This window comes from Podarcis erhardii (assembly GCF_964252035.2).
Source record: "Podarcis erhardii genome assembly, chromosome: 11".
Classification (NCBI taxonomy): Eukaryota; Metazoa; Chordata; class Lepidosauria; order Squamata; family Lacertidae; genus Podarcis; species Podarcis erhardii.
In genome coordinates this window covers 20,070,529-20,094,669 of record NC_138501.1, presented here as the reverse complement: position 1 = coordinate 20,094,669, position 24,141 = coordinate 20,070,529, and the positions used below count along the sequence as shown (strand labels likewise).

General features: G+C 42.5%; 1 protein-coding gene and 2 long non-coding RNA genes across 5 annotated transcripts in view; 2 read left to right on the top strand and 1 right to left on the bottom strand.

Annotated features, from left to right (window-relative positions):
* LOC309352253 overlaps positions 1-24,141 on the top strand; it is a 248,763-nt gene that overhangs the window by 89,960 nt on the left and 134,662 nt on the right. The window lies entirely within an intron of this gene.
* On the top strand, positions 762-8,425 carry LOC309352212. The gene is made up of 4 exons (XR_014161131.1): positions 762-1,064; positions 3,361-3,412; positions 5,787-7,182; positions 8,003-8,425. It is a non-coding gene; the product is annotated as an uncharacterized lncRNA (long non-coding RNA).
* Positions 9,369-24,141, bottom strand: part of EPB41L4A (erythrocyte membrane protein band 4.1 like 4A) — a gene marked incomplete at its 3' end in the record, with an annotated part of 98,032 nt that continues 83,259 nt past the window's right edge. For 2 of the 3 annotated variants that reach the window (XM_081880442.1, XM_081880443.1), the window contains exons 18-23: positions 22,213-22,332; positions 16,951-16,998; positions 16,781-16,849; positions 11,555-11,665; positions 10,581-10,662; positions 9,369-9,886 (exon numbers count right to left, since the gene is read on the bottom strand). In XM_081880442.1, coding sequence (XP_081736568.1) covers positions 9,758-9,886; positions 10,581-10,662; positions 11,555-11,665; positions 16,781-16,849; positions 16,951-16,998; positions 22,213-22,332 — 559 coding nt within the window. Of the gene's footprint in view, positions 9,887-10,580; positions 11,277-11,325; positions 11,666-16,780; positions 16,850-16,950; positions 16,999-22,212; positions 22,333-24,141 lie in introns of all 3 variants that reach the window. The other variant, XR_014161106.1, reaches the window with a different exon arrangement.

Sequence of the window (24,141 nt, the reverse complement as noted above, 5' to 3'; positions counted from 1 at the left end):
AGATTATTTTCTTTACACCATTGAATTAACCCCTGTACTTCTTTCCTATAAGCAGCCTCATCATTCTCACTAATGAGCCCCACCACTGTTGTATCATCCGCAAATTTGATGATTGTGTTGGACTTATACAGTGGGGTGCAGTCAAATGTGTACAGGGAATAGAGAATTTTCTTTTAATGCATCACATGCGGTAAATCTCAAACCCTGTTTCCATAGTATTAATCAATCACTTAACTGTATATTATACCCAAAATCTTTTGCCCAGTAAATCATGACTGATTTTACCTCCTCATCTTTCAGGTGCCATTCAAGCAGTAATTTATACATTTTAGACCGAATTTTAAAATCGTTATTCAATATTTCTTGTTGAAAGTTTGATTCTTTTTCACAAAAACCTTTTTCTTTAACATCTTGTTTGAACATTTCATTAACCTCGAACATCAGCAGAAACTGATGTAATCTGCTTTAATCACCAAATAAATAGAAAATGACAGAATCTGGCCATTAACTGCTGCGCCAAACAAGATGTTGTGCAGTATCTCCACGTGCATTTCTGCCCCTCTCCTGCTGCAAAATGCAGATCCCAAATCAAAAGAGAAGAAACGAGCACGGAGCGAGTTCCGCTTTACTCTGCACTGTTCTCTCTAGGGTCCAGCAATCGTTTGAATGAGAACAGCGGGAAGAAGGAAGAGGAGGGGGGAGAAGTACAGTTGGTACATTCCACATCCTCCTCCTCATGTTTCGACAAGACGGGGAGCGAGTGACCCGAGAGCGCGTTTGGTATATGCCAGACCTTTGAAACCTGTCTGGGCTACGATGGTTTCCTGCAGAAATCAATGAATGGCGCGGTCTGGCCTGGTCTTCTCTCTCTCCTCTCCCCGCTCTAGCAGCAATGGTTTGGCCCGAAGCGGAGGCTATAAGAAGCGGCCGGAAGCGGAAGGGCGTCCCTTTTCCCGCTCTCGGCGCGCGCGAGGGAGGTGGCGGTTGAGAGAGCCGCTGAGGGCAAATACCAAACGGGATGTTTGAAAAGCGCGGGAAGAGCTGTGGGGACTGGAGCCAACCAAGTGAGTAAGGCGGGGGGGGGGGAGAGGGGGGCCCATATGTGTGGCAGTTGGCAGGGGAGCGCGGGCGGGTGAGGGGAGGTGCAGGCATGGAGGTTTCGCTGAGGGGGGATCGAAGTGAGCCGGATTCCCACAGCCTCTGCCATTTCGTCTCTCCCTCGGAAGAATCCCGGGCTCTGCCGTTCCCGGCAGCACTTTTAAACGAACCGTAGCGCCCTGAGGAAGAAAGCGCTTCCTTTGAAGGCCGCAGCCGGCGAAAGCTTCCGTGGGACCCAAAAAAAAATAAGCCCGGCGGTTAAAAGTAAAGGCCCTACGGGCTCTTTTTTTCTTCCCTTGCGGCTGGGGAACTGAGCAAGGCGGGCATGGAGGAGGCCTTGCCGGCCCCTGAGGGAGCTCGTCCTCTCGCGCGAATGGGCGCGCGGAGACTGAGGCGGCGCCTTTTAGCCGTTTCTTAGCGCGTGGTGTTAGTGGGAGCACAGAGGCAAGTAATGGCGGCGTAGCGTGGCCGCCTCGGATTCGCGCCCTGTCGAGCCTCAGGAGGTTGGGCTCGACGGGACAGGCTAGCACGAGGGGGGGCCCATCACTTTTAGATAGGAAGCGGGGATATTTTGCACGTGTGGCAAGTTCGCTGTGAGCGCGCAAACACGTGCACAGCAGCTCTTCCCGCGTTGCTTTCTAGAGGGAAAAGGGTAGAGGTAAATAAGATTTTGTGAGAAAGAAGCCATAGAGGAAAGAAAAGTGGAGGATCTTTTTCTTACAGACAGGGATATAAAAAATCAGTATGCTGAACTGCAGGAAATGTCTCCAGCTCTGTAATGTAGGTAAGCTGTGTGTACAGTGGTACCTCGGGTTTACAGATGCTTCAGGTTACAGACTCCGCTAACCTAGAAATAGTACCTCGGGTTAAGAACTTTGCTTCAGGATGAGAACAGAAATTGCACCGTGGCAGCAGGAGGCCCCATTAGCTAAAGTGGTACCTCAGGTTAAGAACAGTTTAGGTTAAGAACAGACCTCCAGAATGAATTACCGTATTTTTCGCTCTATAAGACGCACCAGACCACAAGACGCACCTAGTTTTTGGAGGGGGAAAACAAGAAAAAAAATATTCTGAATCTCAGCAGCCAGAACAGCAAGGGGAATCGCGCAGTGAAAGGAGCAGTCCCTCTTGCTGTTCTGGCTTCTGGGATAGCTGTGCAGCCAGCATTTGCTCCATAAGACGCACACACATTTCCCCTTACTTTTTAGGAGGGAAAAAGTGAGTCTTATAGAGCAAAAAATACGGTAAGTTCTTAACCCAAGGTACCACTGTATAGGCATGCAGGTGCAGATCTTTCCTTGCTTGCTTAATTTTGGTTGCTTTGTGTCATCTTGCCTTCAGTGTTGCCCGTTCGTTTTGGTTGCTAATGAACGTGGTGTCAGAGAAGGCATAAAAAAAACCCCACCTTGCAGCTTTTTCCTAAGCTAGGAATTGTTCCTAGCAGGCTTGCTGTATGTGGGACATTTCTAGCTTTGTCTGCCTGTGGCTCCTTGAAAGTCTTATGTGTAGCTTACTTCTTTGTGTTCATTTTAAGTTTTTTACAAATTTTAAGTGTTCCTGTCTGTATGAAGACTTGACGCTTCAGCTTGACTGCAGTCCCTATTTTCACAAAGCGCAAAGGACCAAACTGGACATGACACAATTAACAATTACCTGAATGTTGTTGGTTTTTTAAAGTAAATTGGTGCAGACACCTGAGCAGTGGATAAGGGAGGGATCCCCCACAATGCAGTGACATAGTGTGTAGTTTGCTCCAAAGACTAATCTCATGCCAGTGCTTGGTTAAATCAGCCTCTTTACAAACTTCAAAATTACTGGGTTGTTATCCCTGGCATATTCCATATGCTTACTAAGACACACTGTATACTAGTACAGACAAAGCTTTCTCTGATTCAAGGAACCTGTGGGAAAAAACTGGTGTATATGCACTTCTCTAGCATTTTCGCTCTTCCTTGCAACCACGTGTATTGATGACGGTGTAATTTGCTAGTTTGCTCAGAAGTACATTCCACTGTTTGGTACGGACCCTGAAAAGGGACTATTGCTAAGGGTGAACTCCACAACCACTTTTGCAAGTGAAACTTCCTGGGATTAATGTGACCTTATGTGCTAAATGTGCACTATGCAGGTTCCCTCTTATAAGATTGCATTATGTAGTTTCTCTCTGTAACTGAGGGACTGTGTGGGCTACTTTTAAAGCAAACTATGTGCAGTCATACAAAAATGGCTGGTTCATTGTATCATTTTTATTTTATTTTTCAGGTATAGGCAGAACCCACACAGTTTTGATGAAACATTTCACTTCAGAATATAGGTATGAGTACATTGTGTTATTCTATCTTTATACATTTCTTTAGCGGTCTGAGAAGCCCTCTTGAGGGTCATTCTACACCAAATCACCTGGTGCCATGTGCTCTCAAAACTCAGATTTTCTTTCAAAAAAATTATGAGATAACCTCAAATTAATTTTTTTAGATTAATCTGAGTTGTGAGAGCACAACTGAGTATTAAAATACAGTAGGTGATTTGGCATGGAATGACCCCAATAGTAATCATGTTCACGTGGTTTTCACATTATACTTATATGGTTGCTATACATCTTATTTACTGTGCACTTCAGAGTTGCACAGATTCTTCGGGTGTTTGCCTTTTCTGTGCCTTCTGCCATGGCTGAGTAAACACTTTGACTTTCCACCTCAGTGTGATCATTGGCTATGTTCACCCTGGCCTAGGCACACACTTTGACATTGATCCACATATTGCCTCATGTAATTTTGCCTTTGTGTTGCCCATTCATTACTTTCACTAGTGAATGTGGTGTCAGAAAAGGCATATATTAACCTTAGCTGTCATACTACCAGGAGTTGGTTATGTACCTTCTCTGTATTTCAGCTAAAACACACCATTTGTGTTGGGGGGGGGTCATTCCATGTCATTTCAATGAGGGCATGTCACCCTCCATCTCGGATGTTGATGAAATTTGGTGTACACCCTTCCCTTGTGGTTGAAAGAAACCCTCTTAATTTTTCCTCTATCTCAAATGGTTTTAATTTTATAGCACTTCAAAGTTTTCTTAAATTTGTGTTGTCTGTCCCTCTTGAGACCTTCAGCACAAGATACCCTTGTGCACATTTCCCCCCCTCCATAACCATTGATCAGGTCTCTTTGAAATTTTACACAGAGCTCAATGATGAGATTTCAGGAAAAAATACACCAGCACTCAGGATTTTATAAATGCACTTACCATAACAGATTATGCTATTATCACAGTTTATTACCTTACAAGTTCAATGATCCTCAGTTTCTTTGCTGTAGCCTCAGTATCAGCTGCAAGATTTTCATTTTTTTCTTCCATCAACACCATACACTCGTTGGGAAAGAAGTATCTCTTGCCAGTTATTGTCTGTGGCGGTTGTACAATACCAAGCATGTTAGGAAATGGTTTTACGCAAGAATTGTCATGGCTAGGCCAGCAGAATGAAGGCGAAGGTCCATTTGGGTGAATAAATTTTACAAAAGCATCTCCATCGTCTTGATTATTTTCCGATACCATTCCAAAGTACCACAAATGATCATACTTGCAAGTTACAAAACATCCAGGATACAGATCATCAGCATTCACAGGAAGTTTAGGGAGGCTCCTCAAGTTGAAAGTGAGGAAGGGTTCTTTATCAGTGCTCATTCTTCTTGCTTCAGTTGTGCCTGTAGAATTCAGTGGTTTAAAGTTCTGGAAATTGTGAGTTCCAGGGAGTGTCTGCATGTCTCTGAAACAGGTTTCAAGGGAAGAGGAGATTATGTCTATGTCTTCCCTTGCAATATAATGGAATTTTACCTTTAAAAAAAATCGCAGAAATCAAAAAATATTTTTGGAGTAGTAATCTGCTTTTCAAGGGATCTCTGAAGACTCTTCTAGCTAGACATTTTGTAGTTCTACCAATACTGTTGCATACTGACTTGCCATGACTAGTGGCAAAGAAAGACCACTGCATTTATTTGGAAATCATCTTGATGATGACAGATTTAGGAAGTTGAACTTATTTTTGTACTGTGCTGCACAGCTGTCACTAAAGTAGTGTATCTGATGAGAGGAAAATTATCTTTTATATATTTCAAAACTATTGAGCTTTGTATACCATGTTTATAATGCACTACTACAGGATGCAAAGTACAAGAATCAGAAGTCTGGTGGTACCCTTGTACCTCATCTTGAAGCCTGCATACAATTCTTGGAGAATGCCCAGTATTAGCCGTTTCCTATGATACTCTTCCAATTCTGACCACATCTTTCATTCCTGGCTTTATTCTAGACTTCTCATCACTGTGATAAAAGTTTAGAACCTTGCTTAGTTTCAGATGGAAGTTTTTTTCCACCTCTGGGATCTGGTTTAACTAAAATTCCTCTTCCTTTAAAAAGCTTCTGTGCCTGGCAAACTGAATCACTGGGGAACAATTTTTTTTTTTCTGTTGCATGAGAGTTTTCAACTGTTCTTATATGTTCTTTCAATGCTGATTTCAAATCTGAAATTGATTTTTGTGTACATGCTATAGTTATCTTCCGATTTCTGACTTTTGCCGATATGTCATATTTACACTGGGGATAAGTGGACAATGACACATTGATGTACCCTAACCAACTTATTTGTTCTTTATTTTTATAGTTTTGTAACCTAAATATTTGTATTTTTCAGATCGGACCATGGCTTCTTCAAAATGTGTAAACAAGCCTGATGCCTTTTGTTATGCATGTGGCTGCTAAGCACTTCCTCGTCAGAGATGCAATATAACAGCATTTGTGAGGTGTGCCTATAAAAGCTGTTTTGAAATTCCCCTTGGTGAACAAGACAAGAAATGGGCTCCGCATATTGTTTGTCACAATTGTGAGGAAATGCTTAGAGACTGGACAAAAGGAAAATGGAAGAGTATGCCTTTTGGGGTTCCTATGGTTTGGTGAGAACCCAAGGATCACACAAGTGATTGCTATTTTTGTCTTGTCAATATGAAGGGTATCGGCAAGAAAAACCGACATGCTGTCGCCTATCCCAGTATTCCTTCAGCAATTAGACCTATCCTGCACTCTGAAGAACTCCCAATTCCAGGTTTTAAGAGGCTTGTCTCTTCTGAAGATGAAGGAAGTGAACATGGTGAGGAAGATCATGAGGATTTTGGGAAGGTGCATTGAGAAATGGCTGTAGAATCTGAAGACAACTCATCTGAGCAGCGATCAGCCCCACAGCAGTTTGGCCAACGGGAACTGAATGACTTAGTGTGTGATTTGGGCCTCTCCAAGAAGGCAGCTGAGTTATTAGCATCCAGGCTGCAAGAAAAACATCTACTGCACCACTCAGCAAAAGTGACATATTTCTGAAAGAGGGACCAGGATTTTGTGGGCTTCTTTTCAAAAGACAAGCACTTTGTTTACTGTCATGATATTCCAGGCCTTCTCTGCCAATTAGGCATTACATCATACATTTCAACGGAATGGTGCTGATTTCTTGATAGCTCTAAGGGCAGTCTCAAGTGTGTTCTCATGCACAATGGAAACGTGTATGGAGTGGTTCCCGTTGGTCACTGATGATGATGTGGAGGTGAAAATGAGTGAGGAAGATGAGGGTGCAAGAAGGCTGAATTTAATAAGCCCCAATGGACGCCTACGGACCTGGAAAAGCACAGAATCCAGCAGAAAAAGAAATTGACAGTGTGTGAGCAAAAAGGGAAAATTAAGGTACAGCACCTAGTTATGGACTATGCCCCACTGAATTCAGTGGGATTTTCTTCTGATTAAACATGGCCAGCCTTAAGTTAAAAGAAGAAGAAAACATGCTTGGGCAGGATATGAAGAGAAACATAAATGTGAGGAGTGGGAGCAAGGTACAGGCACAAGTGAAATAGCTTATTGGAAATAGGGTGGGTAGGCAGGGTTAAGGCACAGTGGCTTGTCCATTACATTGGCAAAATACGCATGTGTACCTTTACGTATACGCCCACTTCATTCTGTTCCTGTTTTGCCAGAGTCTTGTTCTTCGCTGTTCATACACGCTCCTTATTTTTCCCATCTCCTGGGAAGCAAGGCTTCAAATCGCCATGGTGAGGAGCAGGATACACATCCTGGACATGGGAAGTGCCATGAGAACAGATGATTTTGGCCCCATGACAACAACTGTCTCACCATTACTGATCATCTATGTGGGGTGTAGCTATTTTAACTGCACAGAATCATGTGTGCCCCAAAACATATCTGCTGCACAAGGCAAAAGCCATAGATACTTCTACACTTCTGCTTGATGAGAGAAAGTGGTCTGCCCATGTCAATGAGTTATAATAATTTATTATTTATACCCTGCCCATCTGGCTTGGTTTCCCCAGTAAGAGGTCATTCATAGCTATGGACCTGGTGATTGACCTTGTTGCTAGGGCTCCTCCTGGATCCACTGCAGCATGGCAGGCAATTTGACAAGTGGATTAATGCTCTGCTCTTCCCATGCGTTTGGTGAAACAAGCATCAGGTGGCGAAGCTATGTTAGATAATTAATAGTTCACAGTGACAGGTTTGATGAGTTTCTACATTAGAAAAAAATGCCAAAATAAATTTGGCTGGGGCAACCTTCACAAAAATATGGTCACTCACAGTTAGTGGACCAAATGCAAGATGCCCACTTAAATGCTCTAAAAATGAATTTACCACCCTTTTCACATAACTGAATTGACACAGCACATAGTATCTAAATACAGGTTTCCAACATCAAGAAATTAGTTTGACATCAAACTAAAAAACAAAATTTAAAAATAAGATGGCCACCAGTTAATAACTGCTTCAAAAATTAGGGTAACCCAAATTCATTTCTTGTGGCACATTTTCTGTTTGGCTGCCGGATAATTAATAGTGGATTGTTTCTTTCTTTTGCAGGAATATGTATCTACAGCATCAGCTGCAACATGCTAGCAGAAGCCTGCATTAAGGAGAGGGAAAGTAATGTGTAAATATTACCTGTTGGATTGTGATAATTACACCTTGAAAGTAAATAGGGTGAACATGCCTTGCCCCATTGCAACCACTCACCACCAGACCACAGACAGACTCTTGTTGATGGTATATAGTTTCCAATCTATTGTTCCAGTAAGCTTTGCACACAGGGGTTTTAAAGTTAAAACATGGATGCAGATTGAGATTGAAAATTAACACCTGCCACTGAAGTATCAGTAGTTTAATATGATGTGGCTTATTCTGCTCAACTTCTGTATCAGAGGTAATTTCATGTATAGGTATAAAGAAACATCTGTACACAGCATCTGTGTATGTTCAATTTAAAAATAAATCAATTTCAAAACACCATGGTTGCTAGATGCGTCTTTCTCATCCATAAACAGTGTGATACACACAAAAAAGCTGCCACCATAAAAGTTACTAGAAGAAAAGCAAAACCAAACCAGTGTTTGTGGGCAATCCGAAGTTCTCCCCTTCAATTAAGATGTTCTGCTGTTTGCAGGAAATTAAAAATGGGAGGATCTCACAGTTGTAAAACCAAGTGGACAACACAATGAGTTAGCAGGAATAGAAAATGAAGGGTTTGGCCTTCATCCCTTGTTATTTAATCATCCAGTTTGCTTGTTTCCTTGGAGTGGAAGGATGGAGAAATGAAACCTGTACTCTTTTGATATCCAGAGTTGGTGCTATTGTAATGCCTCCCTCCTTGCCATTCTTTTCATCTGTTTCTAGGCCCTGTACTAGCAACATCTGGAGGGCCATATGCCCCTCCCTGCTCCTAAACATTGGTTGCTTAAGAATATTTCATTATATCATAGCACCTTAAGTCAAAGGTGGTGGCAACTCATTTCAAAATACTATAGCTACACCTTTTACAGCTGAACACTTTTCTTTGTTCTAAACTCTATAATTTGATGCCTCATTCATAGCTCTATGAACTTCCCCAACCTGATTCCCTGCAAATATTTTTGACTTCATTCTTATGATATTTTTAGTCATTGGAAGGGTACCAGATTAGGGAAACCTGCTCTAGAACCACAGTAAAGGTACCCCTGCCCATACGGCAACCGCGTCCACAGTACCACAGTAAAAGATCCTAAAAACATCGGCAACAATAGCATGAATCTTAAGGACCTAATTTTAGGCTGCATACAAGACAGTCTGCTTTTGTGTAACCAAGCAGGATGTAGAATTCACTGTATAAAGTTCTGATAAAATAATCAACATTGCTGTGAATAAGAATGAGATTGCTAGGCAAGTATGGGCATATGAATTACAGTCCTTACTCTTCAATTCAGAAAACATTTACTATTGCACATTTGGCAAGTACATTGCTTTTTTGCTGATACTTCCATTTTTTGAATCAAGTCACCCAGGGCATTGTCCATGGTTAACAATCGGCTGTAACTGGTTTTTGGAACTGGAGCAATTATTATCTAAAGCCTTTATTTTCATAGATCTTCCAGTAAGCCAACAGCTGTTTTGTTCAATCCTCTGATCTTATTGGTGTTATCCTTCAGAGCAATTTGCCTCGTCCTCAAGAAATATTTCATAGTTTAAATCTTTGCTTTAATTTAGGTCAAAAATCCCATCTGTGCAGTTTAAGTGTAGTTGGACTTCTGTACCATTTGAAAATGCCAAGGAGCAGCATCCTCTCACAGTCCTTTGCTAGAAGAATCAAGTGTCTGTCTTAAGTCGTGAAGCTTGTACAATTTTTATTGTCTTTGCACTGTGCTTTCCATCTAGGTTGTTGATGGGTGCCTGTGCCTTTTCTTCTATTAGGCTGTCTTTAGATCCATTTCGCCTCTGAAGAGAAAGAAAATGCATTACTAAAAGTTCAATGCACAACCGATGAGAATTAAGTCACGTTCTGTGTTCTGGTTACAGTTCTGCAAAAGGAATTACTGTATTTTTCCATATATAAGACAATGCTTTTTGCTTTTAAAATTTAGTCAAAAATTGGAAAACATCTTATACATGGATGGTGAATGCACAGGGGCTCTGGTTGTGGCTCTGACTCTGGTGTGGGAGGGCCTGAGCTTGGGTTCAGGCTCTGACATGGGCGGCCTGGACTCTGGCTCTGCCTCGATTTCTTAATTTTGGGTTCAAAAAAATAGGGGTTTTCTCATACAAGGGGTAGTGTCTTATACACGGAAAAATACGGTACTACAGTCGTACCTCGGAAGTTGAACAGAATCCGTTCCGGAAGTCGGTTCGACTTCCGAAATGTTCAACTTCCAAAGCACTAACTAGAGTCAGACACAACAATTCTAACTATAGGAAGCCAGTGTAACTTTCACTTGTGTATGTTACTCCTATTCTAAGCTCCATTCAGGACTGTATGGGACAGGTTACTGCCAGCAGCTGAATGTAGGTCCAAGTTTTAAGGCCCGGGTCCTAGGTCACATGACCTAAGCTGAAATAGATTTGGAAGCTGCATAAGTCTCCTTGTCCTGCCACTACCCCTAAATATGCAACTTAAAATACTCAAATTACCAACCTGGTGAGATACTGCAATGGTGGGGCACTGAGCATCTGAGGAACGGGTTACAGGTAATGGAGGTACAAGGTCTGTTTTTGAACTGAAAAAACAAATGGCAAGATGTATGACGCTTGCACGTTAAGAAAAGTTTTGGGGTTAAAAAGTTATCTGCACATGAACAGGCATCCTATCAGTGCTTTTCTCTCAGTAATAAATACAACTCAAGGGGATATATAGCTGACTGTTTCTCCTATAGCCCAGCTGGAACCCAAACAAGAAGAACGATCTTTGTTAGACCCCCCAGGATAGGATAGAATTCAATTCTAACTTTGAAATGTCCTTAAGTGTTTCTTAAGGTTTAACTGCTGATTTACGGTCCTGTGTTCCAAGGGTTGCTTCCCATATTATGATACAAGTGAGGAGTGACCTCTTTTCCTTTAAACAATAAAGGAGGAGTAGGAAGAGACCAAGTGTTTTCATATACTGCCCTGCCCTTTGCTCTAACAGGATAGCACTTCTGATACAAGTGTATTGTGCTTCTGGATATGCAGGAAGGTCCAACATCCTGTTGGCAATGGTGTAGAACAGGCATGTCCAATTCCCTAGAGACTGCGATCTACTCCCACTTTTAAAAAAATGGCAGTGATCTACCCATTGGATTTACAAAAGTTGTTGAGCTTTTTTTGGTCAATCGTTCAGGATCACAAGGTCAACCTGGATCGACCTTGGGCGTCCCGCGATCAACCAGTAGATCACAATTGACCTGTTGAACAGGCCAGGTGTAGAAGAATCTAAGCAGAATGAGGAGTTAAGTAACAGTCCAAGGTGCAAACCACTGATCTCTCCCACTCAACTTTTCTTCCTGAGGAGTCAGGCAGGGAACATAAAATATTTTAACAAGTTGCCGCACAATAATTTCGTTAAATTGGAGTTGGAGTTAGGATAGGTAGCATTTATCATTAAACCACTGGCAAATTAAATACTTGACCTACTTAACTTCTGACAGAACAGATCTCTCTCCGTCAGAGCACTGCGACCGTCGATACTGGCGATAACTTCGAGGGGAGTGGGAATGTCTGATGCGAACAGGGTCGCCTTGAGTCCTAAAGTGGAATTAACATTTCCAGGAGCAGATTAGTATCGCAAGGTATTCTCATCGAAAAGAATACAAAAGTTGACAACCCTGGAAAGTTGTTTAAGCTCCACGATTAAGTTCATTTGCATCGGGGTTTCCCAAACATGGGTCTCCAGCTGTTTTTTGGACTACAACTCCCATCATCCCTAGCTAGCAGGACCAGTGGTCAGGGATGATGGGAAATGTAGTCCAAAAACGACTGAAGACCCATGGTTGGGAAACCCTGATCTAGTTTAACCCCTTGCAGAAATATAAAGCTGTCCCATATGGGGCTTGAACCTGCAACCTTGGCATTTTCAGCATCATGCTCTAACCAACTAAGCTAAGCTGTGTGGTGTCAACTGTCAAGTGGAATTTTTCAAGTTATGGGAACTGTTATCACCAGTGGTCAGCAATGCTGGGAGCTGCAATCCAAAACAGCTGGGGACCCAAGTTTGGGAAACCCTGATTTATATTAAGAATGTACAGGAAATTGATAAAATTATCAAACAGAATTTCCCCTCCATACAGTAGCCTCAGCGCTGAGAATAAAAAAAAACCCCACAACTAACAGATCCACACCGAATAAGAAATGCTACCAATTAGTAATATTAGCATTGGTGAGCAAATGTTGCCAGCAATTATCTTGCCCTATATTCAATTTTTCCTTCCCTCTGTAGCCCATCCAAGTAGCCCATCCTTATCCTCTGACTTCTTAGGAAAGAGATATGTTTCATTTGTATTCCACCTTTCCTCCAAGCAACTCAAGGTGGTGTACACAGTTTCCTTTGGGTTAAGTTGCTTAATTGTAAGTAATGCGAGCAAACTTATTTTGTAATATATTGGGGCGTGTGTACACACACAGGCTTAGGTAGGTGTGAGTTGGGGTTGTTTGACTATGGTTCAGACATTGATGACAAGGAGTGGATTACTGCAATACACTCTGTGTGCATCCTTTGTATTTGGTCTGGAAAGTAGTTAGTACAGAGTGCTGCAACATGATTTCTGACAGAACCCGTCAGCATGGCTTTTCTTCAGCTGGAACTCACGGAACTCGGTTCCGGCACCTCTCAGGCGGGCTCCATTGCCATTCTAAGAGAACAAGGGATGTGTACATGGTGAGTTCCGGCTCCTCTTTTTCTAGAAAAATAGCACTGTTTGTCAATATTTAATACCCTCAACATAGATTGGGACTGGCTTCCGATTTGTCACTAGGCCAAATTCAATATGATTTATGTATAAAGCCTTCAACTGGTTGGGACCTGTTTACCTGAAGGATCTCCTCAACCCATGTGTCCTCAAACTAACTTGTAAGTGCCACATGATGTTCCTCCTGCACTGACAAGAAACCATATGCCATCAGTGCTCCCAGCTATGTACGTGACACCACAGATTTTCTGAGGAAAATACAATCTTTAAATAATCTTCCCAACAATACTATACTAGCTACTATGGATGTGGAATCCCTGTATACCAATATCCCACACAACGATGGTTTACAAGCTATAAGGAACACCATTTCAGATAAAACCACAGCGGACTTTGCCACCAAACTCTGCCAATTTGTCCTTACCCACAACAACTTCAAATTCGGTGATGACCTGTTCCTTCAGATCAGCGGCACAGCAATGGGCACCCGCATGGCCCCACAGTATGCCAACATCTTCATGGCAGATTTAGAACAACGTTTCCTAAACTCTTACCCACTCAAACCTCTCTTGTACCTGCGATACATTGACGATATTTTTATCATCTGGACACATGGTCAACAGACCCTGAACACCTTCCACCAGAAATTCAATGATTTTCACCCCACAATCAACCTAACAATGAATCAATCTATGCAAGAAATACATTTTCTGGACACTACTATAAAAATACAGGATGGGCACATAGACACCACCTTATACCGTAAACCAACTGACCGACAAACATATCTACATGCCTCTAGCTACCATCCCAAACATACCAAACAGTCCATTGTATATAGCCAGGCACTACGTTACAGCCGCATCTGTTCCAATTCTACAGACAGAGACTCTCACCTAAGAGATCTACAGCAAACCTTTTTAGAACTAAAATACCCAACAGATGAAGTTAGACAACAGATCAACAGAGCCAGACTGATACCCAGAGAGAACTTGCTGCAAGACAGACCCAAAAAAGAAAATAACAGAACACCTCTAGTCATCACATACAGCTCCCAAGTTAAAACAGTACAACGCATCATCAGAGATCTACAACCTCTCCTGGACAATGACAGTTCTCTTTCTCAAGCTCTGGGAGGAAGACCTTTCATTGCCTACAGACAGCCACCCAGTCTTAAACAACTCCTAACCCACAATAATACTACAACCAGACCTAACACAGACACTGGCACCAGAGCCTGTAATAAACCCAGATGCCAACTTTGCTGCCACATACACCCGGACAACACCATTACTGGCCCCAACAACATCACACATACCATTTCGGGACTATTTAATTGCTCATCGTCTAACATTGTGTATGCCATAAAATGCCAACAGTGTCCTTCAGCTCTCTATATTGGACAAACAGGCCAGACCTTACGCCAAAGAATAAACGGACATAAATCGGACATCAGGAATCACAAGACAGAGAAACCAGTAGGAGAACACTTCAATCTCCCAGGACATTCTATACAAGATCTCAAAGTAGCTGTTTTACTACAAAGGAATTTCAGAAATAGACTGGAAAGAGAAGCTGCTGAATTACAACTTATCACCAAACTTAAAACCATGGAAAAACCTGGCCTGAACAAAGACATTGGATTCTTATCTCATTATACATGACAAAGCCATTTTTCACCTTTTCACCCCTTGCTTCCTCCTGTAAGACCTATTGCAGTCGTTAAGAGTCGTCAACAGGCTCATCACAGCTATCTGCCAATCACCCATTCCTACCACCCTTCTGAGTAATACCCCTCCCCACCTTCTCACTATATAGAAAGGTCTGGAAACTTCTGTTTCAGTGTATCTGAAGAAGTGTGCATGCACACGAAAGCTCATACCAAGAACTGACTTAGTTGGTCTTTAAGGTGCTACTGGAAGGAATTTTTTTTTGTTTTGAGTCACCTGCATGTTGAAATTCCCTGTATTATTTTTGGTGCATGCTAAAAACTTTGGATGCCTACCTAGGAATGTAATTTTGACATGTGCTTTTAGTAAGTGTAAGTGTTTTAAAATTACTGTTTTTATTTTCTGTTTCATAAATGTTTATGTAGCTTTTTTATTTCTTAATTGGTATGTTTACTGACTATTGTAAAGGATCGTAAACTGCACAGAGGTCTTTTGTTCCAGTAAGTGGTATATAAATTTGGTTACATACAAATGTAAATTTTTCAAAATGCCATCGTGATGGATTATGGGTTACTATGCACCTGTAATCAGAGTGGATTTAAGGCAGCTACTTAATGAATATTGTGTACACGTGTTCACATGTATTTTTTCCTTTGCGACAGACACAATCTCACTTGAAGGCCAGAGGCAAGTTACGATTCTCTCAGCCTCAATGTACTATGAAATGTAAGGTGATGGTGGTAAAACTGGGCTGCTTAGAAGGCAGCAAACTGGCAAGGCAGACATATTAGGAAAGCCATGTTATTAAAAATAATAATGTATGATTTGGCTAAGAACATTATGTGAGTGCAAGTGTTTTTGAAGAAGAGTTTTATGTTCCGTGTCCTACCTGCAGAAGTTTACCACTGTTTGTTTATTTCATTCTCAGTGATGTGACAGAATTGCATTGTGATGTCAAACATGATCCCACACTTGTCAGAAGCACTTGCTCGCATCTCTACATGGAAGTCCCAAATGGGCTAATTACGAGAACGAAACGGGTGTTTGATCTGAAAGGAGCAAATGTTCTCTGGCAACTGATGGCTGTGTGCTGAGGAAGAAGGGTCAAGGGGGTCAACCAGTCACTTTAGGGGATCAGAGGAAGAGTAAATATTAAAGGGAGACTTTATAAGTGAAGGTAGCTTGGGCTGAATTTTCCCCAAAGCTGCTCTAGATTTTCAGCATTATTCTGTGTGCTGTTCAGCAAACTTGACGGGAGCATAGGGGATGCCACTGAGAGCCAAACTAGACAGGATGGTGTAAGTTCTCTGTGTAAATCCAGGTCGGTCCCAACTGCACAAGGTGGGGAGGGTGGTGGGTTTTGATGTAAACAGCACAAGGTCTGTGATGGGTAAGGAATGTGAAACCCCTTTGCTCTGTCTGTTGTTTACCTTGTTATGGTCTGCTCCCTAAGGTGATTTTCTTTCAAAGTGATATGTAGGTAAACCATATGCAGAGCGAGTCTGCCCCTGCAGCCTGAATAGAGGTGGAAACTGTCTCTCATGTCTTGCTATGATGTTGTTTTTATGAGGATATACGCTCGGTCTTTACCACCCCTGTTATACAGAAAATTCCAAGTGGGTCTGAACCTCAATGCTTAAAATCCCTGATAGAGGAGAAGGATCCAGAGATCACGCTAAGGGTGGCCAAATTTTGCGTGCCTGCCATAAAACTCAGGGAACAAGCTGTGCTATTACAAAGACTAAGGCCTCAGATGCAAACTCTAGATAATATTTTAGAGACTAAGACCTAAACCACATTTCTAATGGCTGTCATATTCATATTGTTTATTGTTAAGTTTGATTGTTAATTTGGACTTAATTCTGTTGTGCTTTGTGTTCGCTTGGTACAGTTTGTGAATCTGGTCTGGGACGATAATAAAGTTCATTTCATTCAAAGTGAGGCTCACTTCTGCCATCAAGGCTTGCTTGGGGGTGGAATTTGTGAGGGAGTGGCAGACTGCAGAGAACTAAGCTGCAAGTGGAGAAGCATTCTTAAAAGTACAATTTATTGGCAACACAACACATATACGCCTGGCTGAAATGAAAAAGAGCTCAGAAATTCACTTCTCTTTAAGGTCTGAGCAATGTTCACAGTGGATTGTGCCACATTATTTAAGACAGTACTTTGCAGCTCTCTCCAAACTTGCATGATTCTTTCCAATACAAATCTCAGAGTTAGATTTCTTTAGCTATATACAAATAGAAACACTCCTGTTCTCTAGGAGAAAACAAAACACAACTTACTCTATTTTAGTATATGGAATCTCTCTTAATTGTTCCTCAGACATGCCAGATGGGTCCACAAGCTCCTTTCTAGAAAAGGATTGCACACAAAAAAGAAGTTATACAACCACATGCATAAAAATAGATTGCATTGTTCCATGGAAGCTCTCCATCCCTGCAGACATACTTACTGAATGTGTTTCCACAATTCTTCCTTTGCTTGCACATCTGGACTTCTCCTACATAAATGCAAACAAAAATATGTCATTTCATCAAATGCATAATCCTAGAGCAAAGACAAAACCCTGAACTAAGAATGGTGGTGCAACTAGCTAACATTCCTGCAGAGAAATAAGCTTTATGTTTTCACGACATGGGGTGGTGTTCAGAGTACAGCCACTGAAATTAACAAACACGACTAAGCTTGTTCCATTAATTTCAGTGGTTTTACTCTGAGTAAAACCTAGCTGAATATGGAAATGTCCTATTCTGACTAAGTAGCTTGAGTCTCAACCACAGTTTGTCTTCATCCAGGCAACTGTTTTACTAAGCTGCTCATAAAAATGGAGCCACTTCAGCTTTGTTTTCCCCTCCCATTTTCTATTAGCTGGAAAACAAATGGGGTTTTTTTGGAGAGCAGGGTTAATGGTGACATCTCAGCTGACAGTCAACTAAAGTGTGTGTGTGTATCTATTGTAATAATACCACCTTTATACAAAGACTACCCAGCACAAGAAACTGATGACCCCATTTCTCACTCTCTACCCCAAGGCTGTCAATGCCATGGATTATTTTAATGCTGTTTGTGTCTTTCACCTTTCTGCTCCTCCTCATTCATTTCCCCCTCCCAGTGCCTTTGCCTTCCCTAAGGCAGACGCCTGATGCATTGCTTAACACTGGGGGAAGGGTTAATAGTACCTTCCAGCCCTGAATGTTGAATTGCTTTATTCTTCCTTTTGGTCCCATTCATGCAAAGCAGCAGCAGCAGCTGTGTACTCCACACATATCCCGAGGGACTGGCAAGCCCTTCTGAATCTATAATACTCAAGGCTCCAGGGAATGTGCATAAGCAATCCATGATTCACTGGGAAGGGGGAGAGAATGGCTTTGATAATGTTTATGTCCCAGCTACCATGGAGGGAATGCCCTGAGGCTCAGTGTGCTTGGCATGCTCACAGACCATGCTATCCACTAGATTAGGTGATATTGGTACTTCATGAAAAATGAAACTGATTCAGGTGGGCCCTTCTACTGACAGCAGCCATAGGGATAAGAGCAGAGGTGCCAAAATGGCGCCCACTAGTTGTTGGCCATTTCAAATTCCCCCAACCACAGCCAGCGTGGCCAAGGGACAGGGATGATAGGGGCTGTAATCCAAAATCTGGAGGGCATTATAGGTTGTAAGAAAGACACGGGGGGGGGGGAGATGAACTTCAGCTTTTGATTATTCTAAGAAGGTTCATCACATTCATCTGCACTCAGTGGCTTAAATGCAATGATGATGATCATCATCATTATAGAATAAGTCATTGTTCACTCCACTAAATAAGCCTACATGTGGCTCTGCAATGTAGCCCATGCGTCTTTCATGATAAATGGGCTGTTTAGTTCTGCTACTTTTACAGTGAAACCATATTGAGAAATCTGTATTTGGAGACAGTGATGATACTGCATGCATGCATGCATGCTATAAGCCCCACCTTCCCTTTCAAACCAGCCTTATGTGAGTGAAAAGAACAAATGGTTAAGTTTGTGCTTTATGTTTTAGGAAAACTGGGCTTTGCTGCATGTTAGCATGCTGCCAGCAACAATAATTAGCATAGACACAGTAAGGATGTAGCAGAACAGAGGCAAGGTTCTACTCGACATGGCCTGCATAGTATAAAATATTGCCATTAAGCCTCCACTGAAAAACAGAATGTAGCTGCTCTCCAGTTCCTAATGGCCTGTTCTTAGCAAGGGATGAGGAACCTGCTGCTGGACTGCAACTCCCATCATTCTTGATTAGTGGCCATGCTCGCTAGGGTTGATGGGAGCTGAGTCAAGTCCAACAACTTCTGGAAGGTGGCAGGTTCTCCATCCCCACCAAGACAGCTGTTGCAAAGGGAGCAAGCAACAGATGACTGGGACCAGGCTCTAATTCCAGCCACATGGCTAGTACAGCAGCACCAATGAGCATGCTTGCATACATCACTCCTTTCTCCTTTAATGTGTACAGGGAGTAGCTCAAATGAACAGTAGGCTTGCTTAGGGAGTATTCGGGCACTCAAAGACACTTGTGCATAAACTTAAAACCCTAGATGGCCTCAACTGGCACAAAACTTGTACGCTATACTCATAATTGTGATTTTCGGGCTGGTTGACTTTGCTCCACTTGCAATGCTCTTTTAGCTACAGTAACAGCTGAAGAATCCCACTAGGATCAGAGCTGATATGAGGGAGCTTCCCTCAAACCCCAAAGCAGCCCTGCACAACTTGTGAGCCACAATTCCGAAGTGCACAATGCTTGTACAGCAGACCATCAGTAGTTCAGTGAACTTCACAGTTTTCTGCCTGCCCAGGACTATAAAGACATGAGCTAAATACTCAGCTGGTGGTCTGTATTCAGCATGGGGAGCTGCAAGTTGTGCAGGCCTGCGGTTCTAAAAGAAATCTGTGGTGCACTGGAATTTAATCAGGAGAGAGGTATGTGTGTGGCTTTTTTTTATTCTCATTTTATTTATTTTTTAAAAGAAACTTTAACCAGCTCCTATATGCTGGTTGTGTCTGTATTACCTTTTTTTTTTTTGCTTGCATTTTCACCTTTATTAATAATTCAGCAAGAATTTATGATTTGCAACCAGGCAATGTTTTGTGCTTTTAACTATGGATTTTTTTTACAGCTATTCTTAATTCTAAAAAGCCCTTTGGCAACACAGATGTTTTGCTTGAACTCTTAGAAATGATCCCCACAGCACTAGAACACTGAGCTTTTTATGTTGGCTGTTGTCGTAAAAAAGAAACTTCTTTTCACCTTTCTCACCCCATTCCCAGATAAAACACAACACACGCATCCCAAACACAAACCCACACACCCACACCAGATCAGTAATATCCCTAATTAAGCAATTTAAAATCAGAAGACCAGGTATATTCAAACATTTATAAACTTAACCCTGACTCTCTTAAAATGCATCTAAAACTTAAGTGTTTAAATGACGCTAAAGACAGCTTTCATTGTCAGAGTGATAGCAGGTGTCTCTTTCAAATGTATTTTGTGTAGCAGGGCAAGAGAAACTACAGGCAAGATTTTCATTTTGGTCACTCTGCTGTACCAAAACAGGCACGAAGCAATGCTGGTTGGCTGCTGCGGGTGGGGCTTGAGGGGGGCTTTGGCACACTTACCCCCCACATCCATCACTAACGAGAGGCTGCTGGTCTCCAGCCCTTAAGAGTCTGCAAGCGTAGCACAGAGGGTGCACTTTTACTGCTAAGTGTGTGGCTTTCCAGATTAAGGCCAATGAGCATTCATCTAAGTCAGTGTCACACAATCACTTTCTATGGCATAGCTCCACAAACCTGGATGGGGTTAGTTTAGGCGGGGTTTCCCAAACTTGGGTATCTAGCTGTTTTTTTTGAGGGGACTACAACTCCCATCATCCCTAGCTAGGAGGGCCAGCAGTCAGGGATGATGGGAATTGTAGTCCACAAACAGCTTGGAAACCCAAGTTTGGGAAACCCTGGTTTAGAGCATGGGTGGGGGAATCATCGGCCTTCCAGCTGACGTTGAGACTTCGTCTCCAAGTAGCAGGGATGATGAGACCTATAGTTCATCAACATCTGGAAGACCAGAGGCTTTTGACTTACATTGGTGAAGCTGTTCATTATCAGAGCAAATGCTCTCCATGTCTAAAGTCCCAGATTCAGTCCCTGGCATCTCCAATTAAAAAGGATTCAGGACAGAAAATACCCCTGCAATAAGCCGTGGACAGCAGCTTTCTTACTCCCTATATCATGGGTAGGCAAACTAAGGCCCGGGGGCCGGATCTGGCCCAATTGCCTTCTAAATCCAGCCCGCGGACAGTCTGGGAATCAGCGTGTTTTTACATGAGTAGATTGTGTCCTTTTATTTAAAACACATCTCTGGATTATTTGTGGGGCATAGGAATTCGTTCTTTCCCCCACAAAAATATAGTCCGGCCCCCTACAAGGCCTGAGGGACTGTGGACTAGCCCCCTGCTGAAAAAGTTTGCTGACCTCTGGCCTATATAGTCTTTTCATTCATTGTACCACTTTGTAATGTTTTTTTCCTATTGCATTACATTAATTTTTTCAGTCAAAGAAAAAGCCAGGAAAACTAGTTAGTTATCAGGCTGTCAAATTATAAACTCATTTATAATATTCAAATTGACCACAAGAGGGAGCCTGTGCCGTTTCCTTTAAGTAACAAGTTCATCCAACAAAATTAAGTGGAAATTTAAAACAAAAACAAAACCTTCCTGCGGAACAGCAGTTCTGAGGCAGAGCAGGTTTTTCTCAAAATGTACAAGACTTGGTATACTTAATTATTCTGAAAATCTGAAGCACTCTAGTCTTGCAATATGAAGGGATGTCTCCCACTTTGGCTTATGCTCTCTCTCAATACAAATGAGATGATTTGCAAATGCCGTTTAAATTATGCCTGCATGTGCATTGAGTTAAGGCAGCATTTCTGTGCCATCTTCAAGATGCAAATACATACTTTTAACACAGTTATTGATCTGATTCTCACATTTTCCCCACAGAAGTATTTCATTAGGAGAAAGGGCTGTCTTGTAGGAAATTTACATAAAGTCATGTGCTGCAGTTCTTAAACAACTACTATAGTCATGGAGATAAACTATAAGTCATGTAATCTATTTTTGGAAATGTATCTAAAGTAGACAGGGCAATGGGGGGGTCTTTATGAGCCCCCTTTAATCTCATCTAAGGTTACTGTCTTAGATTTGTCAAGTATGATCAATCCAACTTAAGCACCTCACATAATAAACAGTAACTGGAAAAGGCTGAAAATAAGACTTGTTGTTTGGTTACCCCAACAGTAACCTGAAAGCAAGCTGCTTTTCATTGTGACTCATTTCATTTTGGCCGGAATTGTACCTGCAATAAGAGTTAATAGGTCTAACACATTTAGTCTGAACTGATTGTATTATGCAGCTGACAGTATTTACATTCATTTCCACTATAGACCTCTCTTCCTCCGCTCTGCAGACTCTATGCTAGATTTTGAAACTGCCATTTGTAGTTAGGTAGGAACTGCATGAATGAACGTAAACACGTACGTATCTGCATGTATACATTTCTCTTGTTTGGGAGGATAGATAATAAAATATGTAGCTTTCACGTATGCAAAAGTAGAGAGCTGTAAAAACCTTGTTAGAAGTCATTATTTTAGATGTATTATAACAATACAATAACAAGCGGGATTAACATACGATCGAGATCTGTGCCTGGATCGCCGGTGGTTGGGATCAGATTGGTTTTTCTCTTTTTGTCGCCTCTGCACTGCTTCCCACTGGGGACCTGAATCAACCATGTCATTCTCCTGCCGTACCCTGAGGAAAGAGTGAATGCTGAGAGTGAATATCTGATGGATCAGCGTTTTAGTGATTTTTTTCACCACTTTCTGAGAAAGTACATTCAGCTTCAGCTTTGTGAAAAGCTTTTTCATGCATGCAGGTGAGAGAAAGAACATTATGAGACATAATCCAGTCCATTGATTTCAGTGGGAGATATTATATGCATAACAACATAAAAAAAAATCTGCCTTAGAGTTGGTCAGACTATTTATCTAGTATGCTATTCTCTACTCTGACTGGTAGTTCCCAGTGCCCCAGAAATAAGGTAACAGACAAGACATTGATTTGATTCCTCTGTCATATATGCATACATGTGTACACACAATCATATTCATGCTGTTTAACTTGCCATTATCACCGAAGTTAAAGTTAATGCAAGCATTTCAGCTTGCCAGACTAACAATCCCTTCTCTCTTCCTGTTCTGAGGGTTCTGCTGACCCCCAGATGAAATTTAGGGGGGGCAAGGGAGGCACAAATGAGACTGGGGAAGCCTTGTGCTAATGGAAGTCGTTGCATGGACTTCTACTAGTGGGGCTCATTAAATACTGCCTGTCGCAATTTTCTGTACAACTAAAAGCATATTTTTCATAAAGCAGCTTTTGTGAAAAGCCCTATGCTCTTGCCTCGTGGGATGACAAGGTTGCTAGACTGGCTCCTTGCTCATAAGCAGCTCAGCCCGTAATGGATGGACTGAATCTGGGCACAGGTGGTGTCACGCCCGTGCACGGGGTGGGGTGCAGCTGGGTACACTTGCCCTAGGCCTCAGAGGGCTCAGCTGGCTGGAGGGCCTCATCAGGGGCCTGCCAGGCTTAGGCTGTCATGCTGTCAGGAGCTGGAGTCAGGCATAGGTCAGCAATAAAACAATAAAGCACCCAATGTCCAGGAAGTTAACTATTTATTCAAAGGAACTAAAACTGGGCAGGTCTAATGATCACAGCAACTCTTCCCAGTAGATCTTGCCCCAGTGAAGCAGTTGCAAGGACTGAAGGTTCCACCTTCCCACTGCTCTCTAAGGCTCCTCCCCTGGTTCCTTCTCCAGGAGTCTTAGGCTCCTTCGCCTTGTCTCTCATTGCTCCTCCCTCTTCATTCCTCTTTGTGTTCTGGGAGTCCACAGGGGAGGAGAGGTGGTCGCAGCAGGAGGGGGGAAACTCCCTGGTTTCTTCAGCAGCCTTCCTCCACTCTGTCTCTTGGCTACCCTCCTCTCAGGACTCTGCTTCAGCCTCAGAGTCTGAACTGCTCTCTGCCCCAGCTTCTTCCTGCTCATTAAACCCTGTTGCCTCTCCAGCTTCTGACACCTTATCCTCCCAGTCTGCCCTCTCTTATCCTTCTGATCACTTACCGTCATTCCACCACCAATCCCCTTGGGGGTTCCCCAGCCAGTACCTCCCACCAGTCCTCTGCATCCAGCCAGTTCACGACACATGCCAAGAACTGTATTCTAACAAGACTCCTGATCCGGGTGTCAGACAAGCTCTGCACAGGCCTGGGTGGTGCTGATGAGAGGCTGAAAGCTTTCAATCTCCTCCTGATGGCTTATGAACCTAAAGGAAGCCACCATGGAAAGGGAATAAAGGCCAAGACTGTCTCTTGAGAGAGGACAAAGGAGAATGGTGGGCTGGGTTAGCCACTGTTCCCCTAGGCTGAGCAAGCCGCCTCTGGTCTACCAGGAAGACAGGAAAGGATGTGAAGCCGGTGCTGTCCAATGCTCTAAGGGGTTTAGGACCTAGAAAATGTGACACCCCAATATTCCATGTTTATTTGTGAAATATTAAAGTATTGGAAGG